Here is a 24,482-nt window from a genome sequence, read left to right as displayed (position 1 = left end):
TTAGCAGCAACTAATGGATGGGAGATCCATCACTTAGATGTGAAAACTGCGTTCCTGAATGGAGACTTAAATGAGGATGTATACGTTACTCAACCAGAAGGCTTTGTGGAGAAAGGAAAGGAGGATCATGTGTACAAACTTAGCAAAGCACTATACGGTTTGCGTCAAGCTCCGAGAGCTTGGAACATCAAACTCGACCGTGTTCTCAAGGAGATGGAGTTCACGAAGTGCACCAAGGAACATGCGGTATATCAAAAGAAAGAGAAGGGGGAGCTTCTGACCATAGCTATATATACATCGATGACTTGTTTGTAACAGGGACTTCGCTCAATGTTATCAAGCAATTCAAAAATGATATGTCAAGAAGATTTGAGATGCCAGACCTCGAGATGCTTACATACTATCTTGGTATAGAAGTAACGCAAGGAGCTGATGGCATTCGAATTAAGCAAGGAGGATACGTGCAAGGTATACTTGTCAAGACGAAGATGGAGTCATGTAACTATACTCACGTTCCGATGCACACGAGTTTGAAAGTATCAAAGGCAGAGGAGGAGCCTGAGATTTATGCAACATCGTATCGAAGAACCATAGGATGCTTAAGAGAGAGAGTCATGGAGAAGCAGCGAAGCATACCTCAAGTTCGAAGAAATGCGCAAGGTCATCGGAGTTCAGAAGATCAACATATCTAAGAGTCAAGTTGGAATTAAAGGGAAGAATGTTGGATAATTCCAATTAACTTGAGAAGCAAGTTAACTCATTAAAGTGGAGTTTGATGGGTTAAGGAAAAAGGAAAACATATCAAGCTTAGGAATGTTTCCATATTATTATTAGGAAAAGATGTAGCTTCGTCCTATATAAAAATAAGTCTCATGGAGAGATGTTCCATCAAGAGAAACACATTGAAAGGTTTAGTTTTGAGAGAGTCTAAATCTAATAAGAAGAGAAGTTCTTAAAATCTTTGTGTTTGTGCAACTTTAATTGTGGTCAATTGTTGGAATTTATTAAATCTCGTGTTCAACTCTATATTGTCCTATTAGTACGATATTGTCCACTTTGGGCCTAAGGCAAGCCCGCATGGATTTACTTTTGGTTTCTATCCCAAAAGGCATCGTACTAATTAGAGTTGGACATCTCTTTATATATTAGACACTTCTTGTCTAAACTTCCAATGTGGGACTTGAATTGACATCTCTCATTCTCCCCCTCAAATCAAGGACCACATACCTTGCGTCCTTTCCTTCAGCGAATTCCTTGGCACCTATCGCGTCTTCGACATCTGGCCCCCAATCGCAAGGTTACTTTGAGTTGCTTTGAGGATGCTCTTCCCACAATTCCAGGATCTTCTGACTAATCTTTGCCGAACCTCTCTTTCCGCCTTGAAGAGTCTCATTCCTACTCAAAGAGTATTTTGGTTTTCTTGTAGATCTTCGTCAAACCGCTCTGATACGAATTGTTGAAATTTTGTTAAATCTCGTGTCCAACTCTATATTGTCCTATTAGTACGATATTGTCCACTTTGGGTCTAAGACAAGTCCGCATGGATTTACTTTTGGTTTTCATCCCAAAATACCTCGTACTAATTAGAGTTGTACATCTCTTTATATATTATACACTTATTGTCTAAGATTTCAATGTGGGACTTGAATTGATATTTCTCAAATAAATCGATAAATTGTCTTCCAAGGTCATTTATGGCTTAAAATGGATCAGAATGTCACTTTATTTAATACAGCACACAACTTAAAGAAAGAGAATGGGAAAAGCTCCTTAATGGTGTTTGAAGATAAACGAGGAAACTTAGGCTCTTAAAGTAACTTTGCTCTTATCCTTCATTAGAGGTTTCCGCCTTTTTGAGCCATTTTGTGAACTCTTCAAGCGTGTTCTCGTCTGTTTTATAGTGTTTCTTTACGAACTCATGAAGCATAGACCATGTAAAATCTGGATACACTCTTTCACCTTCTAATTCCTCTGGTGGCTTCACCACTTTGTCCACTTTTGGAGATAGGAAGAATGCAATTGTCTTTCTTTCCGTCTCGCTATTCACTACCGCCTGATGCAAAGAACTCTTGTATATTCCGTTGGTAAGAGCCTATAATCAAAGCCCCGGGAAAAAGGAGGGAAAGAAAAATTGTTTAAATTTCTTGTTATTATTAGTCTCGCTCGATTCTCAAACTATTCATAAATACTCAGCAAATTTATAAATTCCATGTAGTAAGAAACAAAATAAATAAATTCGACACTCCAATATACACATCCAAAAAATAATAATATTTATCTCTTTCATGCATTGATCATATCTCCTATAAGAATATTGTGTAAGTAATCTCGACCTCAATATCTCTGCGAATTTTATTTCAAAATTTATTTGATTGCGTAAGAAAGAGTTAGTGAAGATTGGGACTCCGATTTATACACGTATATATTGAAATAAATATTTCCTTCATTTACTGATCTTAACGGAAGAGGAAAACTTACCCTGAAAGTGTCGCCAATGTTAACCACCAACGCTTGAGGGTTAGGAGGGACTGAATGCCATTGGTTGTCCACTAAAACTTGAAGACCACTGACGTGGTCTTGTTGAAGTATGGTTAGGGAGGTTGGGTCGCAGTGTGGTCCTGTCCCTAGTACAACATCTGGTTGCTTGCACTTTGGATAGTAATTCAATCTCAATATCGATTCATTGTCTTCAAAAAAATCTTTGAAATGGCTTCTATTAAGGCCAAGACTCATTCCAAGAAGCTCCATGATCTTCAATGAGAGATTGCTCATGGCCTCGCCGTATTCTTGATATACCCTCCTGCATATATGTATGGAAAGAAACTATTAGCATCGATCTATACTCAGTTAGTCACTACATAACATAGAAACGCAAACGAACTAATTAAAATAAAATAAAAAGAAAGCGTCTTTTATATACCCAAAATCATTGTATCCGTCACCCATTTTTTCAATAATGAAATCTTTGACGATTTGAGAGTGGTTATCGGTCTTCTCCTCCGGGGAGAAAGAAAACGACAGCATTTCCTTCCAGGGTAGATTCTTCTTGTATTTCCCGAAATAGCTATTAGCGTAACCCCAGCTTTCACGCCACTCCCCCAGAGCCTTCTGTTTCTCACAAGTCGGTGACAAAAAGAATTTGTCCATAGATTTATAGGCACTGGACAGGAGCCTCTCATCGACTCCATGGTTGGTGACCAAGAAGAAACCATGTTGCTTTGCACCATCTGCCACAAGTCTTGTAGCCTCCGAGACCAAGAATGGGTCGTCGGAGAGGAAGCCAGCAAGGTCAATGAGAGGGACTTGGAGGATTGAAACATTTGGAGAGGGTTTCTGATGGTCGGGCCAAACAAACTCTTGAGGTACTTGGTTTTCTTGATCATGTAGGACCATTGAATCAAAGGTCGTCAAAAGGCTGTCTTCGATTTCATTTTCATTGAAAGGGAGCTTTGTGATGCATTCCATTTCGAGTGGAAATGAATAGATGTTACTGAAAAGAACAAGAACTTAAAAGGCCTTTTAAAAGATAAATAATGATTGATTTAGTGTTGTAGTGTACGAAAATGGAGAGAAAAGAATTATATTTATAGGAGCGACAAGGAAACGTACCCCCAAGGAATAGTAACGTAAGCTGAACACGAGAATTTCGTTTTAGTTTCTGATTTTATCTTAAAACGTTTTTTATCCATGTTTGTGAGCCAATCAAAACCTTTGCCTACTCATATATCATATAACGGTAACATCACTATATGAAGACATGGGAGAATCTCAGTATACAAAGACATTTGTCAAAATACATTCTGTTGGTACTGATTGCGCGTCAAATTTCTTAAAAGATTTGTCTATTTCTTCACTTTTTAGAACTCTAAGCATTTCAATTTTATAGAACGTGACACATAAAAAAAAGTTTCAGATTTGTTTCAATTAATTGCCAAAATATGTAACCAGTTCAGCTTTTTATTATCCAACTAGATGTTAAATACCCCACTTTATAGATTTTTAAAAATATTACTAAAAGTATATTAGATTTACATTTTTTTTATAAAAATTTAAAATATGATGTCTACTTTTCCTTTAATTTTATTTAAAATTAAATTAAAATTTTTTAGTAAAATAGTAAGATAATTATTTTGATTGTTTAAATAATTAATTTATCAAAAATACGAACAAGATTTTAAAACTGTGGCATATTCTACATGCGTTTTTTTTTGTTAAATGCTGAATGCGTATAAATCATAATAAAGAAAAAATTGTTTGATATTTGTAATAACTAATCTTTGATATTGTATATGCTTATAATTACCTTTTGCTAACATATTCTTATACATATTACATATTTTCTGTTATGACTAAACATATATTAATATATATTATAATTTTTATTTCTAGGAAATGATAGATATACTTAGAAGATATCATATATATATATTTTTATTTATTTCAATATGTGCTTATTTCCAAGCTTCGTATTTCTCTATATCTTTGATTACCATAGGTATAATACAACACAATCTCTTCTCTCTTTCCTTTTGTCCACATCACGTTATCAATACGAAATCTAATCGCCCAGCAAAATCTAAGACTTAGCCAATTGTCTACAAAACTCTTTAAAAACTAATCGGCGTTATACAATTCCAGAAGTTTATAAATATGTTGCACTTGAACCAGTTAATCCATCACGGTTCAAGAATAACTAGATTTTGACCCGCATGTCTACGCAACTGTAATTTTTAAAAAATATGATGTTATTTGTTTTTTATATCACTATTTAGGTTTGGGCAAAAAACTCGAATTCAAATAACCGAACCAATCCCAATCCGAATAAGTATACCAAATCCGAACCAAAATTGATTAAATATTTGAATTATTCAAAATTTAATTTGGTATTTGAAGAACTGAAACCTAATCCGATCCAAACCGAAGTATTTTGGGTATCCAAAATAAATTTATATACTTATATATATTAATTATTTTTCGATTTAATATATATAAAAACATCCAGAATATAGATGATACTTTTAAGTTCGTTTAATACTTGAAAATATATACAAATAATCAAACGTAAATATCTAAAATAGTTGAAATATACTCAAAACTCCAAAATTATTTAAGTAATTATTAATTCTCTATCCAAATATTTAAACAAAACCAATTTATATGTTAAGTTAGGTATTCTGACAAATGTTATTCAAATTTATATGTAATATATTCTATTGTTTATAGATTTTTTAAAAATTGAAGCATATAATAAATTTTTAATTTTTTAAAATAATTTAAATTGGTTATCCAAATCCTCAAAGATCTGAACCGAACACGAATTTCCAAAAAGTCCCGAAAACGAACCCGAACGCTCGCCCCTAATCACTATTATATATCATGTTTCATCATAGGTTACAAAAATATGTGTTATCATTCGTATTTTATACGTACCATCAAATAAGTAATCTTATAATTAATAATATTTTATACGTACAATCATATAAATAATCACATATATCTATTTTAAATTTCAATGTGAAATATAAAAACCATAATTTAAGTTGGTGTTTGAAATTGAGCTTTGTATTGTATTTTTCTTATATATATTGAAAATATTTTTATAATGGTTATTGGAAAATATGTTAGTAAAAATCAATTTTTGAATATATGTATATTTTTGAATGAATTTTTGATATAAATAAATTTTAAATTATTATTTTAATTTGAATATGTATATTAAGTAACATAAGTTCATTACTTTTTAATATAATGTAATGGACTTCCAATTTTTTTAATAGCATAAGCCTATTACTTTTTTTTTCTAACTTACTGCTATACATGTTTCCAAACAGCATTATATTTCTTTTTTACTATTATCCATGTTTCCAAACAAAAGCTTAAGATACTTCTACTTTGATAAGATAGATGTGAAAGATAAATAACGATTCATGTAAATATCTCATTGAAGAACCAAGAGATTCTTTCGAATAATTTTTCATAAAAAAATTTCTCACAACATAAATTGATAATAAGGTTTTCACTAACCAAAATATATTTGGAATCAATTGGCATATATTATTTTAAAAATTATGTAGCATATATATAGACACGAAACCGTATGTTTGTTGATTTCCTAATTATACTAAAACTTGACATCATTGTGGTCAGTAACGTTAGAGACCATTTACATGTTTTTTATAAGGTCAGGGTTTTAAAACCCACAAAAAAGTCAGGGTTTGTTTTATGTTTTATGTTTTATGTAGAGGTCAGCGTTTCTTTATCCATTTTTCCTTATTTTGATGTCAAAATCACATTATTTTAGTGTAATTTCAAAACTAAAAGCATGTTTTTAACCACATTGACATTTATATTGTAAGAACATGTATATTGTAAAAACCTCTTTTGCATTATAATATTATAATATTAGAAATTTTGTTATTATTTAATATTATAATATAATAAAAATAATTATTTGACATTTACAACATAAACATTTATTATTATGTAACTACATTACTAAGAAAAATTACAATATTTTTTTAAAAAAAATTACAATTTCAATAAATTTTAATAAAAATTAATTTTTATTATAAATATTTATTTATCTTTTTATTTAGATTAATATTTTATCAATAAAAATTTAATAGTATTTATATTGTAAATAATGTCACACCAAATTTTGTGTAATAGTATAGCTTTACACTAAAATAAATTTATTTTTAGTATTAGTTAGAAAAAGATTTGTGTGAAAACTAAACTTAGTGTTGGATTGAAGATGTCCTAAAAACAAACTCCAAAAATTTAAGAGTTTCTACTTCTTCAAATATTTTTTCTGTATTTGTTTTGCTTATAATTTCAAGTATTTTACAGTGGTTTATGTCCTAATAGTTTTCTGGTTTTAAATTATCACAAATAAAGTAATAAAATATTGAAATAAAGTAATAGGACATTAAAACATAGTGTATCAAGAACAAAAATGAACTCTTCGCGAAAGGCAATTTCCAGAATTCTCTTAGAGATTTCTAGATTTCTCTCAGAGATTTTACTCAATCGAAATTTCGATCATTATTAAAACTAATTCTTCCACACACAATCAGAGGAGCAGAATCAGGATCCATCAAGCTTTTACATTGGAATTGTCAAGGTTTGAGAAGTCTTTTTAACAATTCCTCATATAAAAGATGTCAGGAAGAACCATGCTCCTGATCATAATGCTTCTAGTAGAAACTAAGAATGTAAATAGCTAAGTTAAAAATCTAGCGAAGGAATTAGGTTATCAAAACTCTAAAATAGTTCCAGCTTGTGGTAGTAGCAGCAATGCAGTTTTTTTTGGAATGATAGGGTTAAGATCAGTTTCTTGGATAACCCTATTTTATATTTTACCAATATATCTATTGAAGAAGGCACCAATACTTTTTGGTTGTCATATATATATATATATATGGAAATTCAGTAAAAAGGTACAGAGATTCTCAATGTCTTAAAATGATTGAATCAGAGTTTGCAGGCTTTCTTCACAACAAGCCGAGATTAATGGTGGGAGATTTCAGTGACATCAAGTGTAATTCGGAAAAGCAAGGTGGCATTAGAAGGTCAGTCACTTCCTTAAGTTTATTTACCATAATGCTAGCAGCTCTAGGTTTACAAGATCTAAAGACTTTTGGAAGTAGATACACTTGGATGGGCAAGCGATCAAAATATACAATCATGTCCAAGCTTGATAGACATGTAGCAAATTGTGACTGGATGGAGATGTTTCCTAGTGCACATGTTAACTTCTCCCATGGATCGGTTCAGATCATAGATCAGTTCTCATAAATACTGATGGTGGGAAAAGCAAAAAACCTAAACTCTTTCGTTATGACAGTCGTTGAAGAATGTATCCTGAATTGAAGCAAGTTGTCAGCCAGGCCTGGAATCAAAATTGCTCGGACCTATCTTCAAGTGAGCTCCATCAGATCATCATCAAATGTCGCAAAGCCATATGTCAGTAGAGAAGCAAACAGAATGTCAACTCAAGTAAACTCATCCAACAATTGAAGGAAGAAATTCAGAAAGCCTATGATGAGCCATATATAGATTACAACAATCTGGAGATTTAAAAAGCAGAGGTTCAATTTCAATACATGCTGGAAGAAGAATATTGGAGAAACAAAAGTCGAGTCCTCTGGCTCAAAGCAGGTGATAGAAATACCATATATTTTCATGCGAAAACAAACAAATAAGCGGATTCAACATGATCATCAAAATCCAAAACGATCAAGGGAAGATATTGGCTAAAGCAAAGGATATCCAGTCTCATATAATCAGCTATTTCCAGTCATTATATAAAAGCGATGGTGCTAACATCAGTCAAAAACTTCTTGATGGAATCCCCAGGACAGTTACATAGGAAATCAATGGAGATCTTACAAGGTCAGTTACAGAAGAGGAGATCATAAAGGCAATTTTTACAATGAATCCGGACAAGTCTCCAGGTCCTGATGGAATGATTGCAGGGTTCTATCAACAACACTGGGAAACCATCAAAGAAGGTGTGATCTCCCATGTTAAACTCTGCTTTGATCAATCCTATTTATTTCGAAACATCAATCACACCCACACATGCTTGATCCCTAAAATAGAGAACCATGTTACCATTAAGGACTTTATGCCTATTAGCTTGGCAAATGTCTCCTATAAATTGATTTCGAAGATATTGGCTGAGAGGCTTAAACCATGGTTACATGGCATTCTATCTGAGAATCAATTCGCTTTCATTCAGGATAGGCTCATCACGGATAATGTGTTAGTAGCACATGAGTTGATGCACTCTCTACATACAAAAAAAAATTGAAAAATAAGTATATGGCTCTCAAGTTAGACATAGCCAAGGCTTTTGACAAAGTTGAGTGGCATTTTTTTGATACAGTAATGATGCAGATGGGGTTTTGTTTGCAATGGAGAACATGGATAAAGATGTGTATCAGCACATTCACCTACTTTGTGCTTGTCAATGGGGAGCAATCAAGAGATATCATTCCAAAACGAGGCCTTCGTCAAGGTGGTCCCATATCACCATATTTATATATAATATGTACGGAGGGACTGTCAAGATTGATAAAATCTTACATCCAATCAAACAAAATCCATGGATTCAGAACATCTAGAAGTGGACCTTGCGATTCCCATCTATTTTTTGCAGATGATTCCTTGGTGTTTTGCAAAGCAACGCACGAAGAAGCCCAAAATCTTGCTCACATTCTCCAACTCTATAAGCAAGCATCAGGTCAAGAGGTTAACTTCTCCAAATCGACGGTTACCTTTGACGAAAGTACACCTCTTCTGTTACAACAAACTCTGATGATTTAGGTATAACTAAATAAGGAGGATTTGGAAAATACCTAGGACTGCTAGAGTATCTAGGTTGAAATTGAAAGGAATTCTTCCAATATATCACTCAAAGAATTCAAAATAAGCTAGACAGTTGGTACACCAGGTTTATGTCTCCAGTAGGGAAAGAGGTTCTATTGAAAGCTGTTATTACTGCTCTTCCTGCATATACAATAGCCCTGTTCGTTTAATAAACTCTAGCGTCAGCGGCTGCGATTTGAAAAAACAACTATGACCACGGCAAATGCATCACCCTTACGGCAAAACAGATTTTCTTTTTCAGCCGCAACAATAATTAATAACGGCGAGGTGTGACGCTGGAATTAACAGCGGCAGCGGCAACTCCATTTTCTTGTCTCCGATCGTTTCTTGGCGACTGACGCCGGTTTTAACATCAATAAAGTTACTCTGGTTGTAGGTTTATTTTTTGCCGCAGCCGCTGACGCCAGAGTTTATTAAACGAACAGGGCTAATGTCATGTTTCCTGTTGCCTAAAACTCCAGTTCTGGTGGTCAGCAACAAAGGAAAAATTCAAGATTCCTTGGATTGCTTGGAATAAGATCACTTCTTCCAAAAGAGATGGTGGATTGAGATTTCGTGACATACTCGCTTTTAATAAGGCCTTGTTGGCAAAGCAAGCATGGAGAATGATAACATGTCCGTCATCTCTATTAGCCAGAGTTTATAAATCTAAATACTTCAAGAAGGTGGATCTCATGGAAGCTGAAAGTTACTCATCGTCTAGTTATGCATGGAGGAGCATAATTTAAGTAAAACCGCTACTCAAGCAAGGCCTAATATGGATAATAGGGAATGGCAAAAAAAGTTAAATTCTGGAAGGATAACTGGCTCCCATGTGGAAGACTTCCAAACCCATTGAACTCAGAGAGTGTACCTGAACAAAATTCACTAGTCAAAGAATTTTTCATTTCAGGAACTAGAGAATGGGATGCTACGAAGCTGAGAAGTCTTCTGGAGTAGGATGACGTGAATGATATCCTCAGTATTAGACTGAGCATCACCAATGGACATGATATACTTCATTGGACTTACAGCTCTAATGGAGTATATTCAGTCAAAACATGATATCACAGTCAGCGCATCCTAAATTTTAATCACAATCAAATCTCTCAGGTTCCTGCTTCTCCCACTCTTGTCTTTAAAAATAAAATATCTGCCAAAATTTGGAGAACTAACATTCCTCCTAAGCTTTAATTTTTTGGTGGAAAATCCTTAACAATGGATTACCTGCTGCTGAGAACATAAGGAAAAGAGGGACCAAATTCCTAAAGACTGTCAAGTATGTGGAGAAGAAACTGAAACCTTATCACACATGATTTTTGAGTGTCGGGTGGCCAAAGAAATATGGTCTGTGGTGGGAGTTAATATTGTTAGTGGAAAAAATCAAGAGCATACAATTCTACATACTATGCTTGATTTCTTTCACACCGGCCAGAGTGAACCTCATAATAATTGGCCATGTTTTCTTGGCCGGAGAATATGGAAGATGCGTTACAAACTTCTCTTTGAAAAGAAGAGAGATCACATCCTTAATGTTATAAATGCAGCGAGCTTGGAGTATAAACTTGGATAGAGGCTGTATCTCAAAGCAACAGTAACACTTCGCCAAGAAGCGCTTCATGCATAAGCTCAGTTCAGCATGTTCTTCACCAAGATACTGAACATTATTGTATGACAGATGCTTCCTGGAAATCGTCAGCTGACAAAGCTGGCATTGGGTGGTCCTTACACAACAGGCAAGGCACTCTACAAATCCAGGGAAGTGTTGCAATACAACCTACGATCTCCCCGTTGGTAGCAGAAGCTTGAGCCATGCTGTTAGTAGTTCAGCAAATGATCAGGCTATATTACAAGAAAGTCATGTTGATTACTGATTGTCAGGCACTACTGAGAAAATTGAGACAGGTACAAGAATGAAGTGACCATAAGAGACGAGTATTGGACATCAATGATGCAATGCCCATCATTCATGATATATGGGAACCTAGCTAAAATAATGACTTCAAATTCTCTTATGTCCCTTGTGCTTGTACTCACAATCTTGCAAAAAAGGTCAGGATAAGTAATCAAAGTTATGTAATATCCTGGAGCTTATGCCTCATTGTACTCTGTTGCCAATACTAAATGAGATCAAAATGTTGACGAAAAAAAAAACACTAAAACATAACACATGATCCAATTACATTTCAGAACTTCAAGACCCAAAATTCAAGAAATAAATTTGTTTATTGAACAAAACCAAAGTATGAAAAGTGTACCTAAGAGGTAGCTCTTGGATTCCTATTTGGATGGTTTTTAATATTGAACTGGTACATAAACGTTAGAATAATACTGCTACTCAACTGGTGAAAACACAAAAAAAAAAAAAAAAAAAAAAAAAAAAAGCATAGTCGAGTGGAATTTATGGATGTACAACTATGTATTGTCAAACTATTAAACCATTTTTTATCTGACATCAGCAAACTATACAGAGAGGATATTAGAGTACACTTTGATAAACATCTACTTGTTATTATTGAAGTACTAGAGTCGGCCCGCCCTACGGGCGGGAAGTTAGAAAAAAAAACTATTTATATGAATTTAAAATAAATAAAATTAAATAAGCTATATGTTAATAAGACTAATTACTATATATATCTTCTAACTTAATCACTATCTATGGTGGTGATTGGTATCCACGGCTTCTTGCTACCGTGATTTTAACCATCAATTATGATTCAAGAAAATCGTTCAAAGTTACAGTCTTGAAGTTAAAAATATGAAATAAATTGGTATTGGAAGTCAATTTGTCTATAGAATTTTTAGTACTTTGAGTTATTGATATAAATCTAGAGCAATAAAATCTACATCTCACAAAGACTTACATCATATAGTATAAAGCAAAAACATAAAAGCCACTGCCAATCAAACCTTATATATGGCTTTAATTTTAGAAAGTAAAGCTACATCACTTATGTTTACCTTGGAGAAAATTAAAACACTTTAATCTGAGTGGAGAAGACAATTAAAAAAAAGGAACACACTTTCCCTCCCCCATGAAACAATGGAGATCGAAGAAGATCAATCTCCATGACCATTGACCCTTTAGTTTATTCCCTTATATCTCTGCATCCATGTATATTCATCTGTGTGCTAAACATATGTAAATGTGTAAGGAAAGTTTCTGTTTTGACTTTTTAATGGGAAACTTAATCTGACCGTGTCGGGTGATCTGTTTCTCTATCTCCTGTCTGTAATATAAGTCATGTTTTTTGATTAGATACAATGCAAGTTTGGTAATTTTCTATATCTTAGTGATGATAATTGTTGCAGAGGAGTTGTATGATGACATCTTGAAATTAGTTTACTGTATCGGTAGAATGATGTTAAAAGATAACGTTAATATTTGGAATTCTTGTACGCTTGTTGGTTTTGCGCTGCCCCTGTGACCTCTGGTGTGGATGTCATTGCGTTTTTAACTTTTGTCCGTGAGAATGGTGCAAAATGTGTGATGATGTCAGGCTTTTTCTGTTTGTTTGGAGAATCAATTTTTTGATGTAACCATTTAACCAATGGCCTGTTTAATGCTTTTGATAATAATATGTTAGCTTTTATAAAAAAATATCATCGGTCATATATTGATAATAACGAATGCTAATATGGTATTTAGCAAAAAAAACAAAGAAGCTAATATGGTATTTCAAGACTGAAAAGTACATCGATGAAAGAAAATCACACCAAACGTTGATATTTCAATTATTTCCTTAATCAAAAGTCTAGCTTCTTCTGCTGGAAGCCCACAAACAACTGGAATTGGATGCAGAGTAGCGAAGACGTCAAACTGTAGATAAAACATAAGACCAAGGGTCAAACCTATCTTGAAGAAAAGATAAGCATGGATATAACATTGACAGCGCTTAACTTCAAGCTATCTAGATGATCACGTGATGTAAAGTGATTCAAGTACTATTATCTCACCTCGTCATCTTCTCTCCTAAGCTTCCCCGTCAATTCAGAATATAGATGATGCACTCTTGCAAGCTTCCTCACAGCTTTTTGGGGCTTGACAACTACTTTGAAAGAATATGATAGTAGAACATGTGTCAATACACTTGTTAAAGAGTCAAAATTCAAACTAACCGTAGACAAAATGTTTGAAATATGCAGATCAATAAGACTGAAATTTCCTCTTATATTCTCTTGTACAGTAGAGAACTCAAGGTCATCTTTGGGGCTGCAGCAGTTTAGTAAGCCAAGTCAGTATGCATATCCGAAAATTTCAATGAAAAATGGATTATGTGATTGTTCAAGACAGTAAAATATAAAAACTTACCTGGTTAGCAAGTCACACTCTATCTCCATATCACACGCAGTTGAAGCGGCTCGAGGCCTAGTTGCAGCCAAAGTTTCACTGCAAACACCTAATTTTATTCCTTTTGAAAAGTCTCTCATGCTGTTTCACAAAGATGCATGTCAGACAAAGTGCACATATCTTTAACAACAATTTCTTCCAGATATGTAAATTAAACATAATGCATCAAGAGACTACTTACATACCATACTGTGTTCCCGATAAATTTTGTGTACCAGGTGGTTGCAGTCAGAATTGATAAGCATCATGCCCTTCACTCTGTCAAACAATAACTCAGAGTGCGATTCAAATCCTAACATTGCTTTATTCTAAAAAGTGAATTTAGTATCCTTAGACAAAAACACAAATGTAACTGTGCAAGCACAACCTGTTATGCAAACAAAAAACATCAGTTACGCTGGAAAACATAACAGTGCAAGAATAGATACAAACTTTGGTCACTAAACTACCTTGCTAAGAGATGAAATTTCGCTTAACCATCTCTAAAGCCTTCTCTACAGCAAGGTAATGCGCTCTTTTAGTGGGAACATGATTCTTGCTAAGAACAGATACTCCTAGAGACTCCCTTTGTAACCTCATCACAACAGAATAATCCTGACACAACAAAGTTCTCGTTAGTGTGAGGACCATACAGTAACCTAAAGCAGAATCTGTTATATGTTTACCTGATGCATAGTCTCCTGAAGTGCTTCAATAGCATTCTCTAGCTTCCAAGACAGTTCATTTCCCAAGCAAGAGTTGTAGCCAACATTGAGCTTCCACCAACTTCATTAAACTCAACTTGCATTTGCATCAGCCAATTTACAAAAAGCATATATATTAGTCAAACAAATCTCCTCCACCAGAAATCAGTTCAAAGACTAAAAATTTAAGGTACCTAAGCCACAGCAAAATAAAATGAACCAAAGGGCTCCCATTCCACAGAGATCTTGCCGTTAGGATCAAACCCCATGCCACCATACACACAAATCAGAGGTGACTTAGTAGGCAGAAAATAACCACTCAACAAAAAGATCACTGAAAAGCGAAAATATCGTAAAGCTTGTTACTTTACCTTCGGATGGATCTCCAGACATGATGAGAGAAGGGATCAAAACCGAATCAATATGGAAGAGTCCGACAGCCTGAAGTTCTGATTACACTGAATCACTTCAAAACCGGTGATGGAATACACTGAAAGCCTGTAAGTTGAAAGCCGGTGGACATTCAAGGTGGCTGCCATCGGAAAAAATTAACAATACTATTTACATGAGTTTATGAACAGAACAACCTTTGAACAGCAATGGTGACCGGCATAAGAGTCGCCTGAAAACGCAAATGAGAATCACCGTTATCAATAAACCAATCATACATGCTCTATGAAAATTATTATCGAACGGTCACGGGAAAAAAAAATCAACATCACTATTATAAAAATTCAAACCAGACTCACCTTTGAATCAAGCAAGAGCATATTGACAGAGATGAGCTCATCACTGCGCCTTATATACCTCGCCTCCCAAAAACGCAACCTAATGAAAGGCCATCTACAGACTTCAAATCGGAAAGAAAAACTTGAGAGCTAGCCATTACTCAGTAAATAAAGTGATTTTGTTGTTTCAATAGATTGAAAGACGATTAAAGAGGAGCGTTAAAGACGATTTAAGACCATTAATTATCGAAGAACCGTTACAGAGGATGGATCGCACTTGCGCCGATCGAAGGGGAGCGGAGAACACGAAGGTGAGCGTAGAGGCTGATTAGGGTTTCACCAGGAGATTGTGGTCGTCGGGCCGCGTACGAACACAACATGAAGCCCAAATGTCAAGCCCGTAACAATTGATTCACGATTTAATGAAACGATGAGTTTCTGACGTGTCTCAATAGTAGCTCACGAATTATTGCGCTGGCATCCTTGTTGGCACACTCAGGAAAGATTAAAAGTGTATTTTATATATAAAGATATATACGGAAATTAAAAGAAACAAATATTGAAATGTTCCCTCAGGGAGATCCAAACCTTCCGCTGACACAGAGTCAGAAGAACGATGATTAAAGTTTTGCTTCAAATTATTCCATCTATAAACTCTCTAATTTTTTTTAAAAAAATCTATTAATTATTTATGTAATACAAGTTTATTATTATAATAATAACTAATAATAATAAAAAATAAAAAATAAAAAAAAAAAGAAAGAGAGCAGGAGACAGCTCTGGTCTTCGTAAATAGTCCACGTTCTTCCTCCTTTCCATCTTTGAACAGCTCATTTTAGATCTCTCCTCGATTGATTACTCTTTCTTCTTCATTATTATCCTCTCACTCTTCTTCTCCTCTTTCTCCACAATCACCAATCTCGTTTTCTTCCTCTACTTCAAAATGGAAGGAGGTGCCGATGGAACCGTCCGCGTCGGTGGTCTGAACTCCAAGCCTGGTCGCGGAGTCGAATTGGAGTCCGATTCCGCGGTTTCCTCTCCGGTGACGCGTCAGAAAGCAGCTGCCGCGAAGCAATTCATCGAGAACCATTACAAGAATTACCTGCAAGGCTTGCACGAGCGTATGGAGAGGTTCGTAGCATCAATTTCTGATCAGAACTAGGGGGTTGACTTTTGTTTGACTTGATTCTGTTAATGTTTTGCTTCCACAGACGCAGAGAGTTTCAGAGGAAAGTGCAGGAAGCTCAGCTACCTGTTGAGGAACAAGACGAGATGATGCGGAATCTGGCTCGTCGCGAGACTGAGTACATGAGGCTTCAGAGACGTAAGATTGGGATTGATGACTTCGAGCTCTTGACTGTTATTGGCAAAGGTGCCTTTGGTGAGGTAACAGATATCAGTGTGATTTCTCTCTACAAATTGACATGCTGACTCTACAGGATTGTGTTTAATCTCAGGTTAGATTATGCCGTTTGAGATCTACAGGCGAGGTTTATGCCATGAAGAAGTTGAAAAAAACTGATATGCTTAGCCGTGGACAGGTACCTACTTTGTTGTTGTTTTGTTCTATTCAGATTGTATTCTCAGTGAAATGTTAGACTAGTACGTGGACAATTGCTGCAAACAGAGTTTAACCTACTGACTAAAACTCAGATCTAAGGGATCACAAATTTAAGATGGTTTGGGGTTCGACCTAGGGATATGCGGGCCTTCGGATCCTAAACCTTTTTGTCATTCTAAAGAATAATAATTTTGATGCAAGACAAGAGCTTGAGAGTAGTCACAGTATCATTGGATTGTTTCAGTTTCTGTTTTCCAAGTTTTTTTTCTTCTTTTATTTTACTGGTTTTGCTGTCCTCTTTTCTTTCTCTATAGGTTGAGCATGTAAGGTCTGAGAGGAACTTACTTGCGGAGGTTGACAGCCGTTACATTGTGAAGCTTTTCTACTCTTTTCAAGATTCTGAATGTTTGTATCTTATCATGGAGTATTTACCTGGAGGTGACATTATGACTTTACTCATGAGAGAAGACATTCTCGCCGAAGATGTTGCCCGCTTTTATATTGCTGAGAGCATCCTTGCTATCCATTCAATCCATCATCACAACTATGTTCACAGGTATAATCATAACCCACCCTTGACGTCGGGTCTTCTTTATGCCAAGTGATTTTGTGTGCTGGGGGAGAATCTCTGCGAATTATAGATGGTTTTTAATTTGTGTTTGTTTCCTCTTGCATGTAGGGACATTAAACCTGATAATTTGATACTGGACAAGAGTGGGCATTTAAAGCTTTCAGATTTTGGTCTATGTAAGCCACTAGATGAGAAGTATTCTTCACTGCTATTAGAAGACGAAGAAATGCTTTCTCAGGAAGCAGAGAGCCAGTCAGGAAAATCAGACTCTGACAAAGCACCCTGGCAAATGCCTAAAGAGCAGTTGCTGCAATGGAAGCGCAATCGCCGTGCATTGGTACATATGCTTCTTCTCTAATTGGATCACATAGGTTTAATCATTTTTTGCTAGACTGTAAAGATAAATTATTAATTTCTTTCAGGCTTATTCAACCGTTGGAACTCTTGATTACATGGCTCCAGAAGTACTACTAAAGAAAGGATATGGAATGGAATGTGACTGGTGGTCGCTCGGAGCAATTCTGTATGAGATGTTAGTGGGTTACCCCCCATTCTGTTCTGATGACCCCCGTATAACATGCCGCAAGGTAGGTGTATATAGATATACATGGTTAGTCATGGATGCATTTTTATTATCTATAGTAAAATATTTATGCTTACTTACAAATATCTGTACTTACTTCCTCAGATAATTAATTGGAGGGTATGTTTGAAATTCCCTGAAGAACCGAAAATATCAGATGAAGCTAGGGACTTGATTTGTCGCTTGCTATGTGATGTTGAGTCAAGGTTGGGAACCAGAGGTGCTGAGGAGATAAAGGTGAGACTTGTGAAAAGGATATGTAAATATGCATTTCGTTTTCCTTGCTTTTCAGCCTTGAGATCATTGAAATTCGGTTTTGTTATTGTTTCAGACTCATCCGTGGTTCAATGGCACCCAATGGGACAAACTGTATGAAATGGAGGCAGCTTACAGACCAACTGTTGATGGAGAACTAGACACACAAAATTTTGAGAAGTTCCCTGAAGTAAGTAATTGTTATGAAATTTTCTGGCTTTGATTAATTGGTGAACCATAAACTTGTGTTAAAGCTCCTAAAACAAACTTAAAGATACGTCTGGTATCCTCATCAAGTTTTTTTTTTTGTTTTTATATAAAATCTTGTAGGTTGAAGGATCGGCATCTGAAGCACCACAAGTTGGTCCTTGGAGAAAGGTAACGCACGCCACTTAATTCCTTTAGTACAATCTGTGTTTTGGAATGTCTCAGGACATGATAAAGCCTAGCAGGTTTTTTTTTAAATGGTTTACATAGTAGCTTTTGGTGCTAACTTGTTGATTGGTTGAGCAGATGTTGACGTCCAAGGACAATAACTTCATAGGATTTACGTTTAAGAAGTCAGACATCACTAGATCAATGGAAAATACAGGTGCCTCTTCTTTCTTTCTTTATTGATCAATGTGATTTCCGTATAACTTGGTCTTTAAGCTAAGAGTTTTCTATTGAGAGAAGGTCGAAAAGTTGATAAACATCTAAGTTTAATCCCTGACATTGAATGTAGGTACGGACATGAAACCAAATGGATCAGGGGACGCCCCGTCATTGATATCATTGTTAGGTACGTAACAAAATATAGTAAACCGCCACAGCCAGTATGTGTTTGCTTTAGTGACAGTTTCTATATTATTTTCAGGTCGGATCAATATGGAAGAAGCTGAAAGTGGTGAGTTAAACCAAAAGACATAGAGAAATACAAAAAAAAAAATTGTTCTTTTTATATCCGTTTGCAGTTGTTTTCTTATCATTTGGCAGAGGCGGTGGAGGCGATGGTAGTTTTGTAAACCACATACATGGCTTATATGATGGTTCATAAAACCTCTATTTGGTTCTCTTTTCATTTCTTTTGTAACATATTTTGTATTTTTCTTCTTTGGTCTATAAGAGAAACTGTAAAGAATGGAAGAACCATTTCTGTGGGGACATGTTCACCTATTCAATTGAAAGCATAGAAATGAAACTTTGCTTTTCTGCCATACTTGTCCATCTCCTCCGATTTACTCGGTTTTTTAATTATTTTACGGTTTTTATCGATTACATCTGTAACATGTTCAAGATCCGGTTAACACTGAAGAGAAACCGGGACAGAGTGACGTCTAGAACTACTTTCTGGATTCTTTGATTCAACAAGCTCAAAGTGGACAAAATTTGGAGAATCAGTAGTAAGAAGTTACTATTTGTTAATTAATCATGTGATTAGTTGACCGCAGAAGAAAAAGCAAGTAGTAATTAAATAATGAATATTTAGTGGATTTTCTTTTGGGACATTTGTGGATATCTAAATTGCTTATGTTTAATATCCGCGCCTTGAAGATTATGTAGAAAAATTATTTTATGTATTATATATATTTATATATTATGAAATAATAAATATATATTGAATAATTTAAAAATCGGTAACTATTACATATATAATTAAATTGGTGCGAACATATAAAAAAAAATTTATTAATCCAAACAATAATTTATTTTATTTGATAGAATATATAATTGAATTTAAATGATATTAACATATATAGTATATTTTGTAATATTAATATCTATTAAATTGAGTTGTTAATGTTTGTTCAAGAGTCTTATCAAAAAAAAATTGTTCAAAGTAAATTTCGAAATTAAAATATTTATGTATTTTATACGATATATTGTTTAATTTAAAATAATATATATATATATATCTTTTAATCTTAATAATTAACTAAATTAGACTTTTTCCTTATATGGCTTTGTAGTCATTTGTAACTTGTCATAAGAAAAATTTTAAACCATGGATCACAAAATTTGACTTTGAGACTTTTAACACTTTTAGTAATTTATGATCGTTTTAAAAATTTCAAAATATAACATATACAGAAAAATTAAAATTTTTATTATATGTTTTTTTTTTTTGCAACGAACGGCTATTCTATTACTCAAGCTTGAGGTGGTCTAGGTAACCAGACCGGAATAGATCAACCAACAAAATAAAGTTCTCTATGAAAAGACCTCGCAGTCCTAGCTAAAGAATCTGAAATCTGATTTTGCGCTCGTGGAATATGAGTGATTTTTCGGATTCGCTATCATCTTTAATTCTGTTACAAAGTTTGGCCAAGCACGTTCCAAAGCTCTAACATGTCGAATACTGAAGCATACTCTCCATCGCCCATCGCAATGCTTCTACCTCCAAATGAAGAGCAGACTCTCGACGTATATAATTTCGTGTCCCCATAAGTTGAACCTTCCCCAAGCTATCTATCCAAACCCATCCACACCCGCTGAATTGTGATGTGGATGTCCATGACCCATCTATCATGCATATATTATACAAGCTTAAGACTTGAGGTTCCTCAATATTATGGCCTTGTGGAGTTGGAGTCACCATCTCGTTTGCATCGAACCATACTTGACACTCACTCTCTACATAGCGCACTAACTCCAATGGATCTCTATTAATTCCCCTAAAAAGTTTGTCATTTCGGGCCTTCCAAATGTACCAAATTATCCAGGGATAAAGATCTATGTCTAGTTCTGGCTCGACAATGTTGTTCTTTCTCCAGAAAAGATAATCCATATTAGCATAGATACTCAGGCCTGGAAAGATATCTGGACTTGTTGGTGTCGATGATAAGGACCAACTTGTAGAGCTGGCGGGTACTCAAAAATGGCATGGGTAACAGATTCTTCAGGCTCACCACATCGTGGGCAATAGATATCGCATCTCATGTTACGCCGCACCAAATTCCTCGTTACTGCCACATGACCTGTTATCAGTTGCCATATAAGATGACATATCTTCTTCAGTGTCTTTATCGTCCAAGCAAAGGCTTGAAGCTTCGTAATACTTGGTTCCAGTACTTCTTTCTCCCTCTCAGCCTTCAATATGTTCTGAGCTACCCAATATCATGACTTAACCGTGTACTGGCCATTCTTAGTGTAGCTCCAGCAGTATGTGTCACGACGATGAATTGAGCTGATGGTCAAACTTCTTATGAAAGGTATATCGGCACAGACAACATAATCCTCTAGTATCCCAACATTCCATTCATTTGTTTCCTGATTAATAAGGTCGTTGACTCTCATGTTCGGATGGAGAATTGGGGCTACATGTCGAGCCGACCTAGCTGGTGTTGTAGGGATCCAAGGATCCTCCACACTTTGACCTCATATCCAGAATGCATCTTTTGTCTGATTCCCAATAGCAATAGCTTTTGTGCCGCTGAAATACTGGTCCACACATATGATGGGTTGGTTATAGGGATTACTCGCAAAGGCGAACTCATTATGTAGTATCTTCCACACAATACTCGAGCCACTAACGAGTCAGGGTATTGTACTAGCCTCCATAATTGTTTTGCTAGTAAAGCCAGGTTAAACTCATGGATCATACGGAAATCAATGTCGCCTTCCTCCAGTGGTAAGCAGAGCTTTTCCCATTTTACCCAGTGAATTCCTCTCTTTGGTGGATTTGAACTCCACCAGAACTGTGCAATGACACTCGCAAGGTTTTCACATATCTCCAGCGGGAGCAGGAAAGTAGACATAACATATGTCGGAAGAGTTAGAAAAATATATTTAATCAAAACTTATTTTCCTCCTTTAAAGAGTCATCTACATGTCCATCCATTCACTCTATGCAATAATTTGTCCTTAAGAAAAGCGAAGAGCTTGCATTTGGACCCACTAATACCATATGGTATTCCTATGTATGTTCCCATTCCTCATTCATTTTGAATTCCAAGTGTATCTTTAATCTGCTGTCTAACATTCGTGTCAATCCTCTTACCAAAGAGTAAAGAAGATTTCTCAAAGTCTATACATTTTCCTGATGCTTTTCCATACTTCCTGACTACTTTCATCACTTCTCTACATTCACGGGACTCCGCCGTACAGAAAAAAGGCTATCATCAGCAAAGAGAAGGTGAGATACAGACGCACATCCCTGTTATCTTTCCTTGGTTCTCTGCATGATTAAGAAGGCTAACGAGCGCTTCCGTGCATAAACTAAAGATGAAAAAAGACAAAGGATCTTCTTGACGACCTCCCTCTGGAACAATATTTCTCCTTGGTTGCCCATTCATAAGCACCTTGTATTTGACCGTAGTGATACACCGCATTATCTAGTTAATCCAGATTTCTGAAAATCTCATCTTTTGCATAACATCTTCAATGAACGACCACTCCATCATGTCGTACTCTTTGCTCATATCCGTCTTAATGGCCATCCTTTTATTGCGTCCGCTTGGTTTAGTTCTCAGGACATGGAACATCTCTTGAGCAATCATTACATTGTCCAAGATTTGTCTTCCAGCAACAAAGGCTGGCTGGGTTTCTGAAATTTTGTTTGGTAAGACTTTCTTTAATCTCTCGCATAAGACCTTAGAGATTATCTTGTAACTAACGTTGCCCAGACTGATGGGCCGGAACTGAGACATCTCATTAGGCTTAGTTGTCTTTGGGATGAGGCAGATATTTGTATCGTTCAGTCCACTCGCCACCGATCCATCAAATAGGAATTGATTAACCATATGAGTTAAATCTTCCTTGACAATATCCCATAATTTCTGATATAAGAGATCTGTATCCCGTCTGGCTCAGGAGCCTTCTCCGGATGCATAGAAAAGAGTATTTAACTTCCCACTCAGTGACCGGATGCATAGTAAAGAGTGATATTTTTTATTATACAGTTAATGTGGTTGTTTAATTTATTTTAATAGTTTAAAATTAAAAAAAAAATATGATAGAAGATACAATAATTTTTATCAAATTTTATTATTTAAAATTATTAATTGTCACATATACTTAGCCATATTAGTCAATTCCGTAACTTTTATTTAAGAAAATAATAAAAAACATTAATAATAAATTTATGGTTAATTTAATAAAAAATTATTATATTATTAGATAGACCAATCTATTTTTCTAATGATTCTATCTATTAATGACACGTGGGTACAAAAAAATTTATAATGTTTCTCAATTAATAATTAATATACTAAGGATTACCAAAAGGTTCTAAACAAAAAGAAAAGTTCTGAGCCGAGTCCACAATATCTCAAGTTCGAAGTCACATGTCCCACAAGCCACGTTATACGTTATGTAATTTTTTGTCCTACTCAGTTCATCATTTGATTTTTAGACTCTTGTCTATTTACTTGTAACGTATAAGATATTAAGATCTCTGTTACATATTACTTATGATTTTTTTCCAATTTTTTATGCATGCGACTTTGTTTTTAATACTTCGAGATTATGATTTTTAAGTTTCAATCTTATAATGTCCAGGCACGTATTGAACCAAATTTGGACTGGATCGATGGTGATGATTGGTTCGACTATAGCTTTAAAAATTTAGCTGTAGATGATTAGCTGTAGATAAATCGGTTATAGCGGTAAAGTTGTTACTGTAGATTTTTTCTGCAGAGACTTTTGCTATAGTTAAATTTGTTGTAGCTGTAAGTTGTAGGCCGTAGATATTTTAAAATAAAATATATGAAATATGTGTTGTATATATAAAATTATTATTTTATATCAATTAAAATAATTTATATTAATATTTTTTAATAAATTATCAAAATTTATTGTAATTTAAAATGTGATATGTAAATAATATTTATATTATGTAAATATCTTAATAATTTAAAAACACTCAAATTCAAAATTAAAATATTTATAAAAGTTTTATTATGATTATATAATTTATTTGATATTATAGATATTTTTTTTCATTTACAGATTCTACAGCCTATAAAAAGAAGATGTAGGGTTTTTGCCTAAAATACATAAGAAAAAGTTTTGCTTTATTTTTATTGTTGTAGCTTTAAAAATAAAGCTAAAGCATGATTGGTAAAACTAAATAAAAACTTGATGTAGACTGTAATTTTTTTAAGTAAAGCTACAACATGATTGGTAAAATTTAGTGATTTAAAAATAAATAAAGATAAAGTAGGGAGATAAAGCCCAACCAATCACCCCCAATGTAGATCTGGTTAAAATGTATGGTTCGAGTTTTGATATCATGTTAAGTTAAATAAGTTTTCAACTTCAAATCAATTGGTAATAAATTGATTGATTCATCTCTCTTATATATTACTTTAAATTTCTTTCAATTTCCTATATGAAAGACTTTGTGTAGTATAAGAGAATCCCCTCTAGGTGAAAAAAAATATAATATCTGTTTGTGAT

At 34.6% G+C, this 24,482-nt stretch overlaps 2 protein-coding genes and 1 pseudogene across 4 annotated transcripts; 1 reads left to right on the top strand and 2 right to left on the bottom strand.

The window, feature by feature from the left end:
• Nucleotides 1–1,686: 1,686 nt before the first annotated feature.
• Nucleotides 1,687–3,553, bottom strand: LOC106298705 (gibberellin 20 oxidase 4). Its single transcript, XM_013734850.1, has 3 exons — nt 2,921–3,553; nt 2,479–2,800; nt 1,687–2,092 (listed from the first exon to the last, which is right to left on the bottom strand). The coding sequence occupies exons 1-3, from the start codon at nt 3,463–3,465 to the stop codon at nt 1,826–1,828; spliced, it is 1,134 nt and encodes a 377-aa protein (XP_013590304.1). The 5' UTR covers nt 3,466–3,553; the 3' UTR covers nt 1,687–1,825.
• A 9,498-nt stretch (nt 3,554–13,051) lies between these two features.
• LOC106336536 lies at nt 13,052–15,292 on the bottom strand (annotated as a pseudogene).
• Nucleotides 15,293–15,895: 603 nt separating this feature from the next.
• Nucleotides 15,896–19,300, top strand: LOC106293734 (serine/threonine-protein kinase tricorner-like). Of its 3 annotated transcripts, none has more exons than XM_013729414.1 (13): nt 15,896–16,265; nt 16,346–16,520; nt 16,592–16,675; nt 17,010–17,251; nt 17,375–17,603; nt 17,689–17,853; nt 17,955–18,086; nt 18,181–18,294; nt 18,435–18,482; nt 18,618–18,696; nt 18,829–18,885; nt 18,961–18,990; nt 19,058–19,300. In XM_013729414.1, the coding sequence occupies exons 1-13, from the start codon at nt 16,078–16,080 to the stop codon at nt 19,138–19,140; spliced, it is 1,626 nt and encodes a 541-aa protein (XP_013584868.1). In that variant the 5' UTR covers nt 15,896–16,077; the 3' UTR covers nt 19,141–19,300. The 3 variants fall into 3 exon arrangements, with proteins under 3 accessions (XP_013584868.1, XP_013584925.1, XP_013584984.1); XM_013729471.1 differs by having other exon boundaries at nt 15,897–16,265; nt 19,080–19,300; XM_013729530.1 differs by having other exon boundaries at nt 15,897–16,265; nt 18,961–19,300.
• Nucleotides 19,301–24,482: the final 5,182 nt, after the last annotated feature.

This window comes from Brassica oleracea, chromosome C1 (genome assembly GCF_000695525.1).
Source record: "Brassica oleracea var. oleracea cultivar TO1000 chromosome C1, BOL, whole genome shotgun sequence".
NCBI classification, from domain to species: domain Eukaryota; kingdom Viridiplantae; phylum Streptophyta; class Magnoliopsida; order Brassicales; family Brassicaceae; genus Brassica; species Brassica oleracea.
Note: the sequence above shows the minus strand (reverse complement) of the source record. Positions and strands in the feature narration are given on the sequence as shown.